General features: G+C 41.3%; 4 protein-coding genes and 1 long non-coding RNA gene across 12 annotated transcripts; 2 read left to right on the top strand and 3 right to left on the bottom strand.

Annotated features, from left to right (window-relative positions):
* Nucleotides 1-6: 6 nt before the first annotated feature.
* Nucleotides 7-3,584, bottom strand: LOC128881373 (uncharacterized). The gene is made up of 3 exons (XR_008458058.1): nucleotides 3,037-3,584; nucleotides 759-2,950; nucleotides 7-666 (listed from the first exon to the last, which is right to left on the bottom strand). It is a non-coding gene; the product is annotated as an uncharacterized LOC128881373 (long non-coding RNA).
* Nucleotides 1,912-7,276, top strand: LOC128881359 (serine/threonine-protein kinase meng-po). The gene is made up of 2 exons (XM_054132319.1): nucleotides 1,912-2,049; nucleotides 3,857-7,276. Exon 2 carries the CDS (start codon nucleotides 3,857-3,859, stop codon nucleotides 5,018-5,020), a length of 1,164 nt encoding a protein of 387 aa, XP_053988294.1. The 5' UTR covers nucleotides 1,912-2,049; the 3' UTR covers nucleotides 5,021-7,276.
* On the bottom strand, nucleotides 6,228-11,621 carry LOC128881364 (mitochondrial cardiolipin hydrolase). Of its 6 annotated transcripts, none has more exons than XM_054132335.1 (6): nucleotides 11,495-11,621; nucleotides 11,125-11,224; nucleotides 10,586-10,825; nucleotides 10,321-10,505; nucleotides 9,972-10,250; nucleotides 9,323-9,866 (listed from the first exon to the last, which is right to left on the bottom strand). In XM_054132335.1, the coding sequence occupies exons 3-5, from the start codon at nucleotides 10,807-10,809 to the stop codon at nucleotides 9,976-9,978; spliced, it is 684 nt and encodes a 227-aa protein (XP_053988310.1). In that variant the 5' UTR covers nucleotides 10,810-10,825; nucleotides 11,125-11,224; nucleotides 11,495-11,621; the 3' UTR covers nucleotides 9,323-9,866; nucleotides 9,972-9,975. The 6 variants fall into 6 exon arrangements, 5 of the variants coding, with proteins under 5 accessions (XP_053988310.1, XP_053988311.1, XP_053988312.1 ...); XM_054132336.1 differs by having other exon boundaries at nucleotides 10,586-10,811; XR_008458054.1 differs by lacking the exons at nucleotides 11,125-11,224; nucleotides 11,495-11,621 and adding an exon at nucleotides 6,228-9,203 and having other exon boundaries at nucleotides 9,809-9,866; nucleotides 10,586-10,810.
* LOC128881363 (ciliogenesis and planar polarity effector 2-like) lies at nucleotides 11,486-13,108 on the bottom strand. 3 transcript variants are annotated; one of them, XR_008458053.1, is made up of 5 exons: nucleotides 12,652-13,108; nucleotides 12,320-12,585; nucleotides 12,115-12,251; nucleotides 11,775-12,044; nucleotides 11,486-11,621 (listed from the first exon to the last, which is right to left on the bottom strand). XR_008458053.1 is itself a non-coding variant. In XM_054132331.1 (4 exons), the coding sequence occupies exons 1-4, from the start codon at nucleotides 12,746-12,748 to the stop codon at nucleotides 11,837-11,839; spliced, it is 708 nt and encodes a 235-aa protein (XP_053988306.1). In that variant the 5' UTR covers nucleotides 12,749-13,108; the 3' UTR covers nucleotides 11,764-11,836. The 3 variants fall into 3 exon arrangements, 1 of the variants encoding a protein (XP_053988306.1); XR_008458052.1 differs by having other exon boundaries at nucleotides 11,553-11,691; XM_054132331.1 differs by lacking the exon at nucleotides 11,486-11,621 and having other exon boundaries at nucleotides 11,764-12,044.
* Nucleotides 13,109-13,312: 204 nt separating this feature from the next.
* On the top strand, nucleotides 13,313-19,267 carry LOC128880654 (heterogeneous nuclear ribonucleoprotein U). Its single transcript, XM_054130955.1, has 10 exons — nucleotides 13,313-13,577; nucleotides 14,138-15,087; nucleotides 15,259-15,487; nucleotides 15,597-16,336; nucleotides 16,419-16,547; nucleotides 16,634-16,802; nucleotides 16,947-17,195; nucleotides 17,283-17,529; nucleotides 17,614-17,961; nucleotides 18,442-19,267. The coding sequence occupies exons 1-9, from the start codon at nucleotides 13,448-13,450 to the stop codon at nucleotides 17,918-17,920; spliced, it is 3,150 nt and encodes a 1,049-aa protein (XP_053986930.1). The 5' UTR covers nucleotides 13,313-13,447; the 3' UTR covers nucleotides 17,921-17,961; nucleotides 18,442-19,267.
* Nucleotides 19,268-19,779: the final 512 nt, after the last annotated feature.

Genomic DNA, 19,779 nt, shown 5'->3' with positions numbered 1-19,779 from the left:
AAGTGTTCTCGTATAATTTTTAGCAAAATGCACTTCCGTGACACCCACCTGAACGTTGGTTCGAACATTGTAGTCGGATTTCATAAAGGTCTACGAGGTTGGGCGCGTATCTGTGGTCGAGACGCAGCGAAACGCGTCAACATTTTTCAGCGGGAATCTGCGTGATTTCTTTAACGAATCGAAACGGAATAGTCGTACGACACATCGCATTACTGCCATCGGACTGGCTTTCTCTATTTATATCATCGATATTGCTGTCGTTGCACCGGTATGTACGATCCATCCCTATGAACGTTGTATACTTGACATACATTTTAAAAATACTTTCTGGTATAGACTGAATTCCACGTCGGGGTGAACGCGTTATTTGGCCATCGTAGGCGAGAGTGAGGGCGCGTGCCTCATCGATTCGATCGAATACCGCTTAAACGCTGAATACTGCTGTAACGACGGTATTACACACAATTGACCGCTCCAAGCAGACTCTGACACGACTTATTCTCCAAAGTAACTTACAAAGTTTCTTTCAAGGATACAACGATTAAATGGACTGCGACTTGAACTGGAAGTTAGTGGTAACGACACATTTACGTCCTAATGAGCGGTAGTAGTTCCTGATGATTAGATGATACGCAGAAGAGTTAGACTTCATTTCTCTGCATTACCCTGAAAAAAAGAAAAATACGTTCTCTTTATTCTCAACGTGAAATTAATTGTATATAATAAAAGCAATCGTTCGCAAAGTCGTTGCTTCTTACTCTTTAATGGTGTATTTTTGGATGGTGAAGTGGCTCGACGGTTACGTTCTGCGAATGCACGATACCAGTTAGGGATGAAGTATCGCAGGGGGTTCCGGTGAAGGACCGAAGCACGGAGGCTAGGTTGGGGCTGGGTTCGTAGAGAACGAATGACACAGTGTTTACAGGAACGGTGACGCACTGTTTGTGGATGAGGGGCACGTTTCAGCTGTAAGAATGATTGGCTTAAATGAGAAGTTCCACATGAATTAGAACGCGTACATTGCACTCCTTTGTATACTAGAAAGCCTTTATTTTTTGACCCTGGAACTCCTTTGTTTCGCTACTCGACGTGATTCTAATTTATAAAAATAGACCTTGAACCTAGGAACCCCTATGTCTACCCTAATCAAGGATTAAGCCAATATTCTGTAGGTCGTAGCACAGTGTGACACTAATCCTAAAAGTTACTGAGCCTAAAAGCTTCTCAAAATAAAATCTCACGATAGTAAGAAGATTCGGAGAGGACACGAGAGAAAATCGTTAATTCATCCTTCGTCGCGGGTCCAAAACATTCTCCGTGAAAAATAGTTGCCTTGGCTCGATACCAAAGAATCATGAATACTCGATACGCCAAATACCGGCTAGTTTCCAAAGACGAATTAATAAGCCTAAAACGAATCCCAACGATCCTCTGCAACCCTGAAAATCCTCTACGGTTCTCGACTTTCCAATCGTCTAATTATCGGCATTCGACAATGAAAGGAAGGAAACGATCGTTTTTCCATGAAACGACGTACACAGTTTCATCATCAGAAATAAAGAAACGACCAGGAACTACGCGGGTGTTTGATCGTCGCGTCGTCGATGCTTCGACGTCCTTTTTCGATCTACGTCTGCGCGTCTCGGCCGGGTCTATAAAAGCGACGCAGGGCGTCGCGACGGCTCCAGACGCGACATGCGCGCATTGCTGAAAATGTGACATCGAACGACGTAGCCGTTCCGTGTTTTAGTTACCCGTTGTTAACAGTTTCCTTGGACTTCTGTGAGAACTTTGAGGAATTCTAAACGATTTCCCGTCGTTTACCGTATTCGCGTTAATTGCTTTGGTACTCGTGTCATTCGTGTTTCCGATTGTAGCACGTTGTCGCTGCGAAAATGTAATTGTGAGACCGTATCGGGGAACAGACGATCATACGTGAAAGAACAATTGAAAGTTCACCGGGATCGTATTCAGTGTGTTGTACGATCCATGCGTTGATTCGTCCGTAGCGACGCTTTTCCTATCGTCCCAAAGGATTTTACCATCGTGGTGAGTTTTCAGACAATGTGATTTATTACCTACGCCGATAATGACACGTATCGACTACGGCGCGAGTAAATGAGAGTGCGCTAAGTGTACTAACAACAAGATCTATGTGCGAACCAGTGTCTTATCAAACGTTTATATATGCCTCTCTCTATCTCTCCCACCCTGGATCTCTTTGATAGGTCTCTAAAAATATCTCGACAAATGTAAAAATACACCAAAATATTACTTCACTAATCTCTAGCACGCGTTAAAATAGCACCGGTAAACACAAACGCTAAATATACCCGCGTCGAAAAGCTTGTCAGAGCGAACCGGTAAGATCCGGCACAGGAATAAGAAAAAAAAATAAATAGAGAAACGTGTTTCATACGATTCAGGTAAATAATCCTTGCGAACGTCTACGTCTTTCGAGATAAAAGAATCGATCGATACGATGCGATGAATCGATTAGAGAATTCGAAAGGTGTCCGCGTCAACGCTTGCAAAAAATACTTGCGCGTACGAATGTTCTCTAATAATTCAATTATTACGTGGAGTAATAGAGATAGTATTCGAACAGAATCGTTTGACTCGTTTTCATTTCCATTCCGTTCGATGACGACTCGGACGGAGACGATAACGAAACGAGTTTACGCGCGTTGCTGCAGCGAAATCCTTGCTATTGATCTAGGCAGCTCCAAAGGTCCTGGGTTCACCCGGCCAACCTCCACATTCTCCCCTCTTGTCGCCACGCTCCCAGATCCCTGAGGATCGCTCGTCCTTCGCAGACGGCCCATCGACCCCGAAATCATCGCGATATTTCCAAGAATCTCCAACGAGGACGCGTGCTATGAAACGAACGGAGTCCTTGATAATTCAGCCCAGTGGGATCCACGATTGCAACCGTCGATCGGTCTGAAAACTGTTATCGAAGTTAAAGCGGATGAAATTTCTATGTAACTCCAAATTATTAAGTAATCACAGAATAACTACCAAACGTAGACCTACCTCTGGTCCTCGGCAAGCACGTGTCGTCCTCTCAGAAAGAAACTAAATTCCTCTCTTCGTATCCCTTTCCGTTACATTTGTGCTCTGTGTAAACGAAACGCAAGCTATGTAAATAAAAACAGGGCAACGTAAGAATTTGGTCCGGGGAACTATAAATAATTATCGTTAAAGCCCCTTTTGGAAAAGTATTCACAAAAAAAAGAAAAACACCGAGCAAAGGTGGCACGACCCTTAACGAGGATGAGTGGGAGGACGATGCTGTCTCCAATGGAAACCTGTCCAAGCGTGAAACGTTGCGCACGCGATTGGTCGCACGAACGACAACCACCTCGGTTGAAGTTGCCTGCGATGATGACGCAAACGGACGGAAAAACCTTTCCCCGAACTTTCAGATTATGCGGGCGGGTCTGGAAGAGATAGAGATAGAGAGAGAGAGAGAGATAGAGAGAGAGACGGAAGGTGAAAGGCCAACGGGAATCGATTGATTTTATGCGTTCCCGTGGTATTTTGAGAAATTCAGAGTAGATATGAAAACGAGAGAGGGAGAGAGGGAGGGAGAGAGAGAGAGGGGCGCTTAGGGGGATGGAAAGCACCGGTCGGTCCTGAAATATTCTGAGATTCCCAATTTCCGAGATACTTTTATGTAATATCGAGAATCTTCGAAAATGTTACTCGTCCAACTATTCATACGTTTACTTATTTAACGTTTTTATCACGCTATTACGTAAGAGTATATTCGATGGCGCTACGTTAAAATATCCTAGCCTTGAAAAATAAGAAAACAATCTCTGAAAACCACAATGACGCGATCTGATTACAGATGAAACTTCACGAGAAGAAGGAGTCCGGTATACACAAAGTGCAGGAGGTACCTCTGGAGGAGGTGGAATTGTCCAAAGAGTATGAGGTGGAGAAGACTCTAGGCGAGGGGAGTTTCGCCAAAGTTTTGTTAGCGACGCACCGAGCGACGCGAACTCGGATAGTGTTAAAAGCCGTCCACCAAGAACTGACCACGGAAAAGGACTTTTTCCGCGAGTTCCACTACTCGTACCACCTGAGCCCTCACCCGAACGTTCTGTGTTCGTACGCGGTCGCGTTCAAGTCCGAAAAGTGTTTCGTTTTTGCCCAAGAGTACGCGCCGCACGGCGACCTCGCCGGGAACGTGAGAGCAGGAGGTCTCAGCGAGGAGGCTTGCAAGAGGATCGCGGGCCAGCTGGGCTCCGCTCTCGATTTCATCCACTCCAAGCAACTGGCTCATCGCGACATCAAGCTCGAGAACGTGCTGGTGTTCGCCTCCGACATGTCCAAAATCAAGCTGTGCGATTTCGGTTGCACGAGGCGGGAGGGGACCCTCGTGAACAAGATCCGTTGCACCTGGCTGTCGTTTCAACCTCCGGAGATCTACGAGATCGTAAAGAACGAGAGGTACGCGTGCAAGAGGAGCGCCGATTGCTGGCAATTCGGCATCGTGTTGTTCGTGTGCCTGACAGGAAATCCGCCCTGGCAGAGCGCCGATCTCATCCAGGATCCCGAGTATTCAGCCTTCCAACGATGGCTGAAACGTCGCACCACCAAGATACCGCCGACCTTCAGACGATTCACGCCGAGGTTGCTGCGTTACTTTAGGCGAGTGTTCGAGCACAAACCCGAGAAGAGGCCGCACGTCACGGAGATCAACAAGTATCTGAAGGACTCGTGGTGCGTCAACAAAATCAGTCACAGCGCTACCTCGACGTCGGTCGACGCCAGCGAGACGATCGCGAGGCGGGGCGACAGTTTGCTCTACCTCGACACGGTGCTCGACGATCACAGGAACGTCGACGAGAACAAGAACAAACTGAGGAAGCTTCTGAACAGTTACGGCCTCGAGACGACGATCGATCAGAAAGTGGTCACCAAGAGGATCTGGGAGTGGGTGATGCAGTGCGATTCGAACATCGGCGAGCCAGCTTTGGTCGGTAGCCTCGGGACGGAGGGCATATGAGAGATAGTCAGAGCCACCAGCGAACCCTGCCTCAGAAGCGATCGCCGGGAACGAAAGCATAGCTTCGCCGGCTTCGGCGCCGTTCACGACGGATACAATACGTCCTTCTCCCTTTTGCAACGTGCCAAACAGTCCGTCGAAACGACCGCGACGGACTCGACTTTCTCACCCTTTCATTAGTGGCTACTTGCCGTGTTTCGTCGCTTCCGCGTCACCGCGTTCAATTATTCCCCCCAAACTCGATACGCCACCGACGCGGAACGCGAAAACGTGTGATAATCCCACCCTCTCTCAGTCTTCTTCGCCCTTTTCATTTCCTTCCATTTCCGACCCCACTCCTCCTAATTCTCCGTCTCCCTCTCTCAACTTCCTCTACAAGCGGACCAATTATCTATCGACGGACGCATCGCAGATATTGTATATGCGTACGAACCTACGTATACCACTGGTATATACATATGTGTATACACAGGCTGTTCAACTGTAGCTGGGCATTCTTCCAGGAAGCGAGTTCGTTTTTCTTAGATTCTCTATTCCCTATTCAGCCCCTACTCTATTCCCTACTCGTCCCTAATTACCCGTCTTCGTTATTTAAATACGATCATTTCGGCCAATAATATGCTACAATGAAGAATGCGCATACGTAGAGGCGTGACGATCCCACGTATTCTATACTGAAGAGACGTTCCGTGGTCCACGTCATATTTCTTCATCTTCGCCCCTAAAATAAATATTTGGTTAGCAATGAAAACGTGATCAAAGAGTTGTAAAAACGTGCGTGTCCCCAAAATGAATTTTTCTAGAAATATTTCCACAGTACCTTCCTCCTTCGTTCTTCTTAACATTCATCTCGTCGTGGCCCGCAGAGTCGCCTCCTAAAAGAATGCCCATCTACAGTCTGACATTACGTATATGTATATAAAGTGTTTAATACCTACAGGATATAATATATGTATATATTAATGTACAGATGCGTACGACCGTCTTTCGTACACTTCCTTTTCACGAAACAACTTCGAGGCGAGAATTGCCCAATAGGCTACCGCGTACAAAGCAACCAAAGTGTGAATCCGCGCGACAAGGCAATTCCTCTTCCTGTAACGAATACGAAACGAATGTGATAAAGCAAAACAAACTCGTTAAGACTGCGGCGAACGCGAATGTAACTGCGATCGGTGTTTTCGGTGTCGACTATAGAGACAATAATGACTGCGGATTTCCTAGTAATTTATTACGTTACCATAATTACATAGACTAGAGAACGTGAACCGGTATAGATAGAAGTGTACCTGGCGAGGCCTTGCGTGATAATCGAGAGTATCGTACCATCGAGAACGTAGGAAGAACGCGATAGCAGAGAACGCGAAGTGAAACACGTTCGAATGTGCGCGAAAACAGGACGAAGACGCCAATTGGCGTAACATTCGAAACGGACTAAACGATATTTAATGTTATTAAGCGATATAGAGTACGCATACGCATAGCGCGCATATATTCTTCTAGCAATTTATTAGTAGATGGAGCGAACAGAAGAAGATCGGTGGAGTACTGTTGTCGCGCGAGGAGAATGCAACTGGCCACGCCCCCAGGGCCAACCAATCGTATTCAGCGAGACGTTAGTGTCGCGTTTACTTACAATTAGACTTAGACTATGAACACTTGGCGTGCGAGCAACGTACTTTTACGTTTTTCGCAGTCTGTCACTGGAGCGCGGGTCACATAAAAATACGTATTTAGTAGATTTTTGGCCGCTGCACGCGTAAGTCAGCGGCGAAGTGTACCCGCATGCCAAGTGTGAAAAGCGTTGTCTATCGGAAGACGCATTTTCTTGCATCGCAGACGCTCAATTGTTTATAAAACTAAACTCTGTAGTATGTTCATCCTACAGGCGGAGTCTATCGTACTCTACTCGCGTGACGACAGTACATACTTGCTGGAGCTATCTTACCACCGAAGTACACATGTGCTTTCGCGGTACGTGGCTCTCAAAGCCGCTGAAAATTAGAGATGGGCAGATCATTTACCTAAATACGAATCTCGAAAAATACACAACCTTTTGTCGCTGTACAGTGTTTGTATTCGTTTACTATTTAAATAAGATATTGCCCATCTCTACGGAAAACACGATAGTAAGAAACGAAACGCACCACCGAACGGAAGAAATGTGCAGCGAAGACGGCGCGTCAGGCCTCCGTTAACGCTAAGCAATGTTTTCTATATAAACATTACCAAAATAAACGTTGCAATTACATAGAATCACGTGTACCGACTCGTTTATTATCTTTTCCTACGGTTTCCGTAACCATCTCGAATTTCCGAGCATTCCATGTATGGAATCAGGCCTTTTTCAGAAAAGATTTCATCTATCACTGTAATCAATTCATAATTTAATAATACTGATAGTATTGGTATAAAGAGCAATGTTCTATGTTCCGTTCCGCGTCTGCTAGTTGGACTCATCAGTAAGGCTTATCTAGCAGATCTTTTCTTAGATTTGACGTCATTGACAACTCCTTTGCCAAGTTTTTCCAGTAGCCGGCCTAACAAACGCATCGTTTTCTTATTTCTCTTTTTTAAAGGCGGTCACGAAAATATATACGAGCGTTTCTGCTTCCAATTTTACATTTCCAATTTTTAATTTAAGAGGAACACGTGACCTGTTTAGCGATTCGTACTTTGCGCACTTTTCCCAAATTTCAAGTTCTCGTTTCCGTTTCGCCTTTCATCCACGATTCTCAAACGCGAAAAAGTGCAACCAAGAGGGCCATCAACGAATACTTGATCTTCCACCTTTTTCATTTTCTCGACTCGCGTCGAGTATCGCGAACGTGCCACTCGTGAGACCTGACCCGTCCTTAACCTACGAGACACCTTCTTTTCACCGAGGTTTTCAGTTACATACATACATATATCGCGCAATCACACATATAAACTAACTGCTTTTCGTTTCAGCAACGATACGATCCAAAAACTCGCAATCCGTTCGAAGAGGGTGTTCTCCACCCCCAGGATCGTTTCATTACAAAAACAAACGAAAATCTACATTGTTAGCATCTACTCGTTTCGCGATCTTTTAAAATGCCCGGTTGCCAAACTTTCCGTGTTTTCCTTGTTCATTGGCTCGAACGGAAAACAATAAAAATGTCTCAAGAGACGCGACGCACGTGCGACGCAAAAAGAATTCTTCGAAGGCGGTCGGACGTCGGTCAATGGAAGATTTCCACAAAGTGGAATCGCGAAATTTATCACGCGATTCGAAAGAGAAGCAAACGATTCGCGGAATCGTTAACGACTGTACTTCGGGAAACGAAAATGATACGAGCCTACCGGCGTTGGGGTGGCAAGATACAAGAGTAAAGTCAACTTGGTGAACGTCAAAAGGCGCCAACGTGCAACCGGCTTCTATCGTATCTGGATACAATGCGTATTTCGGGCTTGCGCATTGCTATTTCCGTGAGTCGCGTGGCTATTCTTAGTCGTTGCTTCGACCAGCTGCACCCTTGTCGTGTGTACATACATACATATACAATTCTATACAGGCTGTGCTAAATTCGATGGTCTAAACCTTAGAAACATATAGTATCCATCAATTCACATCAAATGGCGACACCTGTTGTAACGTTGAGTTCTTTCCTACGTTTAAATGTACTCTCATCTATGAAGTATACATATAAATATAGTACTACGACCTATTTCATGCAGACTTCGGCCATCAACTTTAACGCCTTATGTATATCCACGTGTGCACACGTGGATTCGACGACTGAGATTAGATGCAGAGGGTGATGCGTTCACATCTATAGTTGGAACACGCTCTTTGAATAGCCAAATACTGTTAGGAAAAAAAGGCGCTTGTGGTAACATCGGAAGCACCGAGACCGTGAATTATTTGGTCAAAGGGTGGGAAATGAAAGAAGAACGTCCAGCCATCGGGCGGCTAGTCGCCGGGATCATCATCGATCCACCAGTCCAACGGCCCGACGTCTATTTTCGTACAGGCTAACCTATTTATACACACGGACAATGTTCCACTTCTATCGACCGATGAGAACACCGACTAACAGCGTTGCGGCGCATCAGTTGCATCCTTGCGGCAATATTTCAACATCGCTCGATGCGCGCCGCGCGTCATAGCACTTCGTATCGTGGCGGTGGATCTCTCGAGTTCTGCGCCACGTGACTCCTGTATGGGGAAATAACGTCACGCCGTTTACTACGTCCATTAAAGTGGAGCAATAAAATAACAGTTTACATTTCAAAAGCCGATGCTTTATGAAATTTTATTTCGATAATAATAATACTGGCAGAAACTCCTTTATATGAAAAAATAAACAGCTCGTGTATCGTTGCGATGGAACAAGTTTTTTCGAGACTCCCTGATTGATATAGAGACCGGTTATGCAAAACGAAGCAAATCTTATCTCGTTAATATTATACCCACGATTTACTAGTGTTCCATAAATTTTAATGGTAAAGTTACTATTTTTAGTGACTACGATGATTCGTGTGCACAATACCATGCGTCCGACTCATTCACTCCCGTCTAGTATATTATACCGAGACGTTCGTCATCCATAATCGATGATCCATTAATGTGTCTCAGTCTCAATCCTTCGTTTATATATATATATATATGCATATGAATATTGTATAAAGGAATTTCCAACGGGCAAATTGTGTAATATAGAGAATTAGAACTTAAATGTATGGATGTATACGCTTTGAAGGATGTTTCGTAAAATTTTTATTGAAAAATATTGTAAAATGATGTCGCGATAGCCAGTTTACCATAGATCTGAATATGTCTGGATACGCTGCCCGTCGCTGGATCTCAGGATCCACCGATCTGAAACCAGAAAATAAAGGATGTCGCTGAACCAAGTCTTCCGATGAATAGCCGCTTTCGTTGAACGCTCAAACGTCGAAAAAAGATGAAAAAAGAAACGCTCACCGAGTTACAAAATGTCGTTGGGCGAGTTATAAACCGGACGTTTCAAACTTTCTTCCAACTCTGAGGGTATCGGATGTTCGAATAACGTCCACAACCTTTCAAACTCCTCGACAAAAGGTTTCACCGTGGAACTGTGGTTGGTCACAACGATATTTTCAAAATTTCCGAAGAAGGCGGACATCGTCCAATTCGTGCTGCCGCTGATCAATATTTCACTGTCCACGATCAAGAATTTGTGGTGCATCAGGACATCCAGGTCTGGCATTCTAATCACCACACCTGAAACACGGGATTTTGTTAAAAAAGGACATCAATTACGGATAACTCATTGTCAGTTGCGTTTGTATACCGTTGCTGTGAAACACAGCCGTTTGCGACGCATCGTTAACAGCTTTGCTTCGGTCCAGTATTACCCTCACAGCTATGCCTCGTTTACGCGCGTTCACAATAGCGTTTGCTAACGATTGGCAAGTCAACATGTGTATACACACGTCCAAACTTTTCTCGGCGCAGTCGATATAATTTACCAACTTTCTACAATGTTATCCACCGTTAGTCGAACCCGATTACTTTATAATTATCTTCGTATAATTCAACGATTACGACTGAATTACCTTATATAACGAACTGGACAATTGTCTTTGTGGCACATTTTATCGTTAGCGGCGTGCGCTCGACAAAGGCTGGATTCTATCGAGAAAAACATGACTTCCAAAATTTTTCGTTTCGATTCGTGGACGCATGTTTTCCGAAAATTCGGAAATATCTTGTACAACTGCCAAACGATTTCCGAAGCGATCAGTATCCCCCCCGCTATAAAAATCTTTTTGTTTATCATTCCTGTAACAAAATACCTGGAAACGTGGTAACAAATATCAAAACGACAATGTAAACAATTTTATTGAAACCAAAATACACTTATAATCGATGCCGTATTGTTTTATATAAATCTATCTAAGGATTAGGAACCTGCAGCTTTGATACCCCTTTGCAAGTGTATATCTGCTTCTATCGATTATATATTCTGAAACGCTTGTATTTCAGGTTCTACATTGACAGATAGCCACTACTGTGACCGCTCATAAAGCCATCCCAGTGTAAAAATGCCTGTTGCGGTTCAACAGTTTACAAGATGTAACAGGTTGACGCTTACAATGATTAACACGTGCAAGGAACTTTTCCCTTCCTGGCCGCTGTTTATTGCACACTAGCGCCTCACCTCACACTTCCGTATAACATAGTAACGGCCAATGCTGTAATCGCGAAAGTATTGGTAAACATTCGATATACCAACCGAGTACAACGAATAAAAAAAGAGAAAGTAAACAAAGACATGCCGATAACTCGTGTGATATTCTCTTCTCTAATGGTGGTCGTTGTTACTTAAGCAGTATACGTAATCGAAAATGAAAATTGTTTGCAGGGAGATTATAACCTGTGATCGACGTTTTACCATTCAAAATACCATATCATCGATTTGATAATAACAGAATTGATGAAATGTACCGTATCGATATTTATACCTTTTGCCACCTCTAGACGTTCAAAGTTTTCTTCGGTAGGGAACAACGAAGACAAGAAGGAATCGATACCGCTGCCAATTTTGCCGCCACTTACGACGCTCAACTCTCTTGAAGTTGTCTGCAAGTGCTAACAACAGTCTATCGTTGAGAACGCACCCAAAATACCCAACTAAATTACGATCGAAACGTTTGCCAGCCTGAAAGCTCGCGTTCGTAACGTACACCAAATAATCAGAAAAAAAAATGAGTTGTCGATACAAACGAATTACGAAAGTTTTACCTTTATTGAAAATCTTGCAAAAAGATGCACGCGGGTATTGCGGAAGCTGAATCATTGACTACTTAATTTTGTCCCATATGTTTAGATATAAATTCTTTATCTCTATTCCAAAGTATGTTACATATTGTGTTCAATTGATATGAACAATCGAATATTTCGGATCTCGATGATAATTTATTGATATCGACCCTGACAACTTTAACTTTCCATTTATCTTCAAATTCCTTTATCCGCGCGTCCTCTATTGTAGAACTCGACCATGGTTTGAATCTATAAAATATTAACAGACAGATTAAAATAAACTTTGGGTATAGTTCTAGGAAAAGAAACACCGAATTACTTTGTTCCTATTACTATGTTCGCTGGTTTTTCCTTCATAGCTGCCATTGTATTCATCAAGTATGGAATGTCATTGAAACCCATGGCATCATCAAAACAAAATACTGAACATATAGCATCAACTTTGTCTTTGCATGCCTACAAAAATAAATGTTCAAAGATTGTTCCAGTCTGGTTATATATATATATACATATACATTACATACAGGCAGTATATGGTTATATTTTTTAATGCTTGTCTCCGAGGTGTCCCAAAATTGGAGCTTGAACAGCACAACCTTGTCCCAAATTTTAACCGGCCAAAAAACATTTGTCTTTTTTATTCCATTGGTCTCCGCGTAATTATTCGTCTCCAATATACCAGCGAGACGTGCTACCACAGAGGTTTTTCCTACTCCAGATCTGCCGACCATAAAAATTTTATATGTAACTTCTTCGATGGAAGATGGCAATGGCGGCCTTTCAAGAATACCTAGAATTTAATTCAAAATCAACAGAGATAACGAAATAAAATCTACTCTAACGATTCGTTGTTTACCATAGAATCTTCTCTTTTTCGACGTGTTTACATAAAAATGATGCACCAGCGATTCTCCCTCTACCGAATGTAACCAATTCACGTTTATTGCGTTCATGATCGATTACAAGAAAATCAGACGACAGGAAAACTCGAAGAATCATCGATAAACATTGACGATGACAAAAACAAACGTTTTATTCTACTTGTAAGCAAAGTTGAAAGTGTATCGACTTCACAGGTACAATCTGTGCTGGTCCATTCATGATAAATTTTACGCGTGGAAACGATGGCACAGAAATTTTAATATAAAAGAAGAATGGAACAACGAGAATCCCGCTTTTTATTGTTAAAATTGTTGCAGAGTAACCCAACAACAACTCGCAAAACCATCGCGTCTTTTAGGTGCTCCTAAGTTTGTTCCAATTTATTCCTGCACGAATAATTGTAAGTTTCCAACGAATTCGACAAGTAGCCTATACGGATCGTATGCAACCGGCGGTTTCTACGAATTTCATGTATATATTATCTCTCGACAAATGGGAACAAGTCCCGCCTTAGGTGGACCAATAAGAATTCCTATAACACGCCAATGCAAATGGGACAAATAATTCCATTAGCAGTGAAGTTGGCGTTAGTTCAAATAAATGCCACATTGACCAATAAAATCCATTTACAACACGTAACGCGTTGTTTGCAGTTGTATCGCCATATTGTATATTTAACGCGGGTCACTGGCGCGTGTATGGGCTTTCCGTGAGATTTTCCGTTGAATAAAAGTGCGTGAATCGAAAATTATCGTGAAATATCACGCACAATGGATCCAGAAAAGTTGAAAGTGGTCGAATTACGGACAGAACTCTCACAGCGTGGACTCGATACGAAAGGCGTCAAGTCAGTGCTCGTTGAGAGACTTCGTAAGGCAATTGAAGAAGAAAATGCAAGTCGTAAGTTGTATCATCTTTTATCGATAGTTTTAGATCGCGTTCAGTACTTCTGGTCGGCCTTGTTCCTCGTCCAACGACGAATGCGTACGTTTAATCTAATGTTGACAAACAATCGAGTCAGGTGATTCTCCGATTCGTTTCACGAATCTTCTACCGATTTGTCCGTTCAATTATATTTGAACGCAACAAAATAGTACATTTATCTTTGTCAAAAACAATTAATAACTGTTAATAATTTGTTCTTTATTATTTTAATACCGTGTAGATCCAAACTATATATACTTTTCCTCTGTTTACGTACGAATTGTGCGCGCGACGCTACTTCAAAATTTTCGTGGTATTTATTTAAGAATCAATAAACTTCTTTAGATCCATTTTGATTAACTTTATCATTTGGTTCTATAGATTTCTAATTATACTTCATTTTTCTAAATCTGTTTTCTAATTGTATAGTTGTGTAAATACACAACACACACACAAACACACAGAAACGTCATACACATATATGCTACACTATGTTTCCTGAACTGATCCAACATAAATGGGTCTTTACATTGTAGAGGATCATGGGAATGCAGAAAATATACATGATGAAAATGAAGAAAAGTCAGAGTCTGCAAAAGTACCACAGACACCGAAAAAGTCTAGTAGATTGTCTAAAACTGTTGCAGCAGTTGCGCCGCGTGAAACTCTGAGTAGCAAGAAAAGGAGAACTACTAGAGTCCCTTACTCTAGGAAACGAACATCTCCAAAGAAATCTGAACAAAATGATATGTCACGTGAACCGTCACCTGCTATATCAGAACCTGCTTTACAAGAGGAATCTACTATATCAGAAGACACTGCAGCAGATGAAGTTACAGTCCAAGATGAAAAATCAGCTTCATTGGAAAAAGACAATGAAATGGACACAAAAGAATCATCAAATACAGGACATGAAACTTTGAATTTACCAGAAGTTACAGTGAAACTTACAAAAGTAGATGAAAAACATGTTAATATCACAGAAAGTAGTGAATCTAGCACAAATGTTCCACAAGTATCTGTTACTAAGTCACCGGTAAAGTCAGACCCTACAGATAATTCAGACCAAACTCAACAATCAGTGACAGAGGTCGCGTTAGCGAAAGAAACATCGGAAGAAACATTGGAAGATACAGAGATTGTAAAAGAAGATGAAAATATTGATTCAAATAAGTTGCAGGATGATAGACCAGAAGAAATTGATGATAAACATGATAGAATAGAAGATACAGAGAAAGAAGTAATTGAGGAAGATAATGTAGAACTAGCAGACAATGTTCAAACCATAGAACCTGTTGATGATGTTAAACCTACTGACATTCCTGAAACAGAATTACCAACACAGGATTCAACCGAGCAAGAACAAAATGTAAATGAGAGTGATAATGACCAATCTCAACCTAAAGATGAAATTAAAGAAGTTTTATCCAGTGACAAAGCAGAAGAGGAAGAAGAAGATAATATCGACGAAAAACAAGATGAACAGGTAACTATGTATTTTGTCATGTAGCATCTACAAACTCGGTAAAATGCAGAGGATGACAGTTAATTTTTTTTGGTGGACCAAACAAAGACTCTCAGTTTTAACATCTTCTACATTTTATTACATAAAAATATTACGTGTAGTTATTTATTTATTTTTCATTTGTGTCAAAAGGATATAGAAATGACAGAAACAGAAATGGCAGAAATAACAGAAATAGCGGAAATTAAAGATGAAGAAGATACAGATGTAGATATGAAAGAACATGATAAGTACGAAGTCGTTAAGGATAGAAAGCGGAAAAGATCGCCTAGTCCTGTGGAAGATCGTCATGATCCGCCAGCGTTGATGCTTGTTGAAAACGAACCGGACATCGACGATTCTGCTTTAATTTTATCTTGGTGTATGTTGGTATATGAACGAAAATAATTAGACTGCATCCTATCGCATAATTTAATCGTACTAAGGACATGTCACCGTTTTATTTGAACTCTAAACATTTTTTTTTTCAGATGATTCGGATTTAAATCTGGTTATCGATAAAGACGGATTTTTTACTGCCACTCCTATGCACAACGATGGATTTTCGCACATGTGGGCTGGCGCGAGAGCCTCGTATGGTTTTCTGCATGGAAAAGTTTATTACGAAGCAAAAATAGTGGAGCTCTGTTCCATCGATGCGGAAAACAAAGAACATCCACATATACTCAGGATTGGCTGGTCTACTCCGTACACATCGATGCAACTCGGAGAAGAAAAGTTCAGTTTTGGGTACTGTAGTACTGGGAAGAAATTAACAGATAACCAGTTCGAAGATTACGGACTTCAGTTTGGCAAGGACGACGTCATCGGATGCTATTTTGACGCGACATCTGAGAGTGACATCGTGTTATCTTACACTGTGAATGGAAAAGATCAAGGCACGGCGTTTAATATCTCCAAAGAAGAACTCGGGGACAAACCACTATTTCCACATATTCTAAGTAAGAATTGTAGTTTCGCATGCAACTTTGGTCAAGAGAAACCATGGGCAGAAGAAGTTTTACAAGAGTATGTTTCGATCGGGAACGTGGACTCTCAATATAAGATTCCTGGTCCACGGAGACCGGGCAAGAAAGAGGAGTGCGAAGTAATAATGATGTGCGGATTGCCCGCTTGCGGGAAAACTACTTGGGCAACAAAACACGCGACCGAGCATCCTCAGAAAATGTACAATATCTTAGGACTTAGTACTCTAATCAACAAAATAAAAGTAAGTACTGTAAACGATGCAACAGATGGTTAGATACATTGTATATTCTGTTACATATGTTTGATAAATAATACTGTTTCAGGATCCAGGCTCGTCTCAAAAAGTGAACGACAGTAGTCAGTGGGATACACTTATCAATAAATGTAGCCGTGTATTGGATAAGTTATTAGAAATGGCTCCAACTAGAAGACGTAATTACATTTTAGACCAGGTATATACTACTACTTCTATTAAAAAAAAAAAGAAATGATAAATAATAAACCTAAGGGCCTTTGCATTTTTCATGTAACCGAATAGACAAACGTGTATCCTTCTGCACAAAGACGTAAAATGAAGAATTTTTGTGGATACCAGCGAAAAGCAGTGGTGATGGTACCATCCGAGGAAGAGTTCAATTTGCGTGCTGATAAATACAAGTCGGAGGAAGGCAAGGAACCTAACGAATCGACGCTCATGGAAATGAAAGGTTACTATTTTCAGAGTACATTTATTTTTTTTATTACAACACTCAGCTACGAGTCATCTTTATGTTAAAATTGTGATCGTTCGATTTAAGAACAAGTGATGAACAAGGTGATTTATACTTCTCACGCATAGTATATCGTTTCAGCAAATTTCAGAGCTCCAGTTGCCGGTGAATTTTTCGATGTCATCGATTGGGTCGAACTCTACGAAGAAGAGGGCAAGAAAGTTATAGGAAAATACAATAAGGAAGGAAAAGACGCTGGATACGGTCAGCAGCAAACAAGTAAACGACAGCGACTCGATTCACGACCCGAGAACAATCGAGAAAGTCGAAACGACGCGCGAAGTAATCGCGATAACCCTCGAGAGTATCGGGACAGACGAGGCAATAATTGTAAGAGTCATAGCGAACACGAAAAGTAATAGAAACAATAATGTAAGTAAAAAGATAATAACTATCTGGAAAAATGGATGTTCGTAGATACCGAAAGAAATCGCAATACCGCTTGGCGTGGTGGTCGTAATCCAGGCTGGACAGATAGGTCTCAAAGAGGTGGACATAACAGACATGGCGGTTATGGTCCTCCAGCTGTATGGAGAGGAAGAGGAGCACCTATTCCACTTGTCCATCGCGGAATGGACAGAAGAGGGGGTAATGCAGACAGAAGAACAGGAAACGATAGAGGTCGTGCTGTGGGTTCTCGTCAAGGTGGCTGGGCACCAATGGGGTAGCTATTAGATTTTTATTTTTCTTCTTCTTCCGGTTTCTATATGAACATACCCATATAAATCGATTTCTTATTTCGTTCAAGAAATTATCAAGGATCACAACAATCCAATTGGAATCAAAGCAACTGGTCAGCTAGTGGTCAGCAAGGTGGCTGGGGCCAACATAATAATTGGGGGGGATCACAACAATGGGGAAACTGGAAAAGCTATGGTCAAGGCTCGTACAATCAACAGGGTTATGGTAATGGAAACTGGAACAGTTGGAATCAGCAGTATTATAATCAGTATTGGGGCCAGCAACAACAGCAACAACCACAGCAGCAGCAGCAGCAGCAGCAGCAACAGGGTGGACAAACTACTACGAGCGGTCAGGCTGTAAACAAACAATAATCTACCACAGTATGTGTCAGAAAAGTGGAACATACAGTAAGGTATTATAAACAGCTATAAATTTGTTCTCATTTAAATGAATGATATTAAATAATTCGGTCTGGAGGGGAGACTAATTTTGATACAAGAAAATACTCTTACAAAAAGATTCAATTAATACCAAATTTTCATTTATAAAAGGAATCGAATCGCACATTGAAATCGATTTAAATAATGGTACATTGCTTCTCTTTTGTTGATGCTATAATTCTTATCGTTATCGTCGTTACTGTTTTGTTAAATATAACCAATGCTTGTCGTACGTAAAACCAGCTTCATACATTCGATACACGACGAATACGCATGCATATCCGCGTATTCGTCAAATTTCAGTTTGTAGTTCTCTTCACTCCAGTGTGAAGAGTTTAATTGTCAAGGATGACGCATGTGCGCGCGCTTTAATAAACAATCGCTTATCGATAACATTTACCGATGCTTCGAGTCCGTGGAGCTGGTTTAAGCCTATTTGTTTACTTTTGCAGGCAGACACGATGGAAAACGTAACGACTGCTTTATCTAACTATTCCACGATGGGATATAGTCACCACCAAGAGCGACGAGAGTATATAGTAAGGTATACTCCTGGTCAGTGTGTCGTCAACACCGGGTAACGGTTTTGATTACACACACATATAGATGGAGAAATGTTTCCACGACAATATATTCACGATTTTTGTTCGTATATTTTCCGATGTACGAATCCCAAAATTATTGTGGTTTTATAACTCGAGCAACAATCTAGAATTTATCGCATGAAGGCACCGTTACACATGCACCAAGAAACAAATTATTTTGCATTGAGAAATGCAGTGCGAAATGAAATATAGTGTTATACAATTTTATTACGATTTAAGGTTCATGATCGCGAATGAAGCTTTTAACGACAGGAACTTATTCGTATTACGTACGTAGTTTTTAAAACGAGCAAAAGGGGGTAACGTATACTGAACGTCTTGTTACGGTTTTTAATCGAAAAGAAAAACCGATCAAAAGGGAGAGTATGACGTATGGGTACACTACGCAATTAGCACTAAGATTAAAATACTTGCAATGAGTTATCGCTCTCGGAAAAGAATCGTGTAAATATGTACAGATTTTCAAACGTATTGCACGATACGTTTATTGGAAATCTATTTATATATTAAGAAAAGTACCATGTAATAAAAAAAAAAAAAATACAGATTAACGTTCTCAATACAAGAGAGTAATATTGTATATGATTTTGTCTTATCTTTCTATACTACTGAAATGATGTACAAAAAAGAGAATATCGTGTCACGAATAAATTATTATTGGATTTGATTCATATGTATCCGCGTTTTATTAAATGAACAAATTCACGAGATTACCAGAATATGATTTATATTTTTGAGTCGAGTCTTATATTTTTTTTAACGATGCTGTTCGATTGAGAGATGCGATTGTTACCCAACGTACCTCCTCCTCCTACTCCAACAATACCTCCTCTCCTCAATTATCATTATTGTTATCATGATCATCCATCATAGTCATGACTCCCTCTACCCGTTATAACAAAAACTTAACATGCAAGGCATAGTACCCGTTTTTATTTTGTTTCGTTATTTTTTTTTCGGTTCTAAGGAAAAGTCGTTCATTTATAGTTACAGGATGATTGTCTTTTTATCTCCTTTCTCTGAAAGATTTTGTACAGTTTGTGAGACTTCGAATTAAGGTACTTCTTAAGCACTGAACGATATAAAAGATGCAAGTTGAATCAGATTTAATACACATACGAAGATGCTCTATATTCACGCGTTACCACGATTCGAAGTCGACAATGATCAAATTATACTAGATTG

Source organism: Hylaeus volcanicus, chromosome 8 (genome assembly GCF_026283585.1).
Source record: "Hylaeus volcanicus isolate JK05 chromosome 8, UHH_iyHylVolc1.0_haploid, whole genome shotgun sequence".
In the NCBI taxonomy this organism is placed as follows: Eukaryota; Metazoa; Arthropoda; class Insecta; order Hymenoptera; family Colletidae; genus Hylaeus; species Hylaeus volcanicus.
The sequence above is the reverse complement of the archived record's forward strand: the minus strand, read 5'-3'. Positions and strand labels throughout refer to the sequence as shown.

Bases quoted from the DNA above. Each gene is read 5' to 3' on its own strand.
- LOC128880654 (XM_054130955.1), top strand. From the start codon at position 13,448: ATGGATCCAGAAAAGTTGAAAGTGGTCGAATTACGGACAGAACTCTCA. The intron at 15,488-15,596 runs GTATGTTGGTAT...TTTTTTTTTCAG, and splicing joins TGCTTTAATTTTATCTTGGT to ATGATTCGGATTTAAATCTG. The intron at 16,803-16,946 runs GTTACTATTTTC...ATATCGTTTCAG, and splicing joins GACGCTCATGGAAATGAAAG to CAAATTTCAGAGCTCCAGTT.
- LOC128881364 (XM_054132335.1), bottom strand. From the start codon at position 10,809: ATGATAAACAAAAAGATTTTTATAGCGGGGGGGATACTGATCGCTTCG. The intron at 10,506-10,585 runs GTAATTCAGTCG...ATAACATTGTAG, and splicing joins TGTCCAGTTCGTTATATAAG to AAAGTTGGTAAATTATATCG. The intron at 10,251-10,320 runs GTATACAAACGC...CCCGTGTTTCAG, and splicing joins GGCTGTGTTTCACAGCAACG to GTGTGGTGATTAGAATGCCA.
- LOC128881363 (XM_054132331.1), bottom strand. From the start codon at position 12,748: ATGAACGCAATAAACGTGAATTGGTTACATTCGGTAGAGGGAGAATCG. The intron at 12,252-12,319 runs GTATGTAATGTA...TTATTTTTGTAG, and splicing joins AATATAACCATATACTGCCT to GCATGCAAAGACAAAGTTGA. The intron at 12,045-12,114 runs GTAATTCGGTGT...AATATTTTATAG, and splicing joins AACATAGTAATAGGAACAAA to ATTCAAACCATGGTCGAGTT.
- LOC128881359 (XM_054132319.1), top strand. From the start codon at position 3,857: ATGAAACTTCACGAGAAGAAGGAGTCCGGTATACACAAAGTGCAGGAG.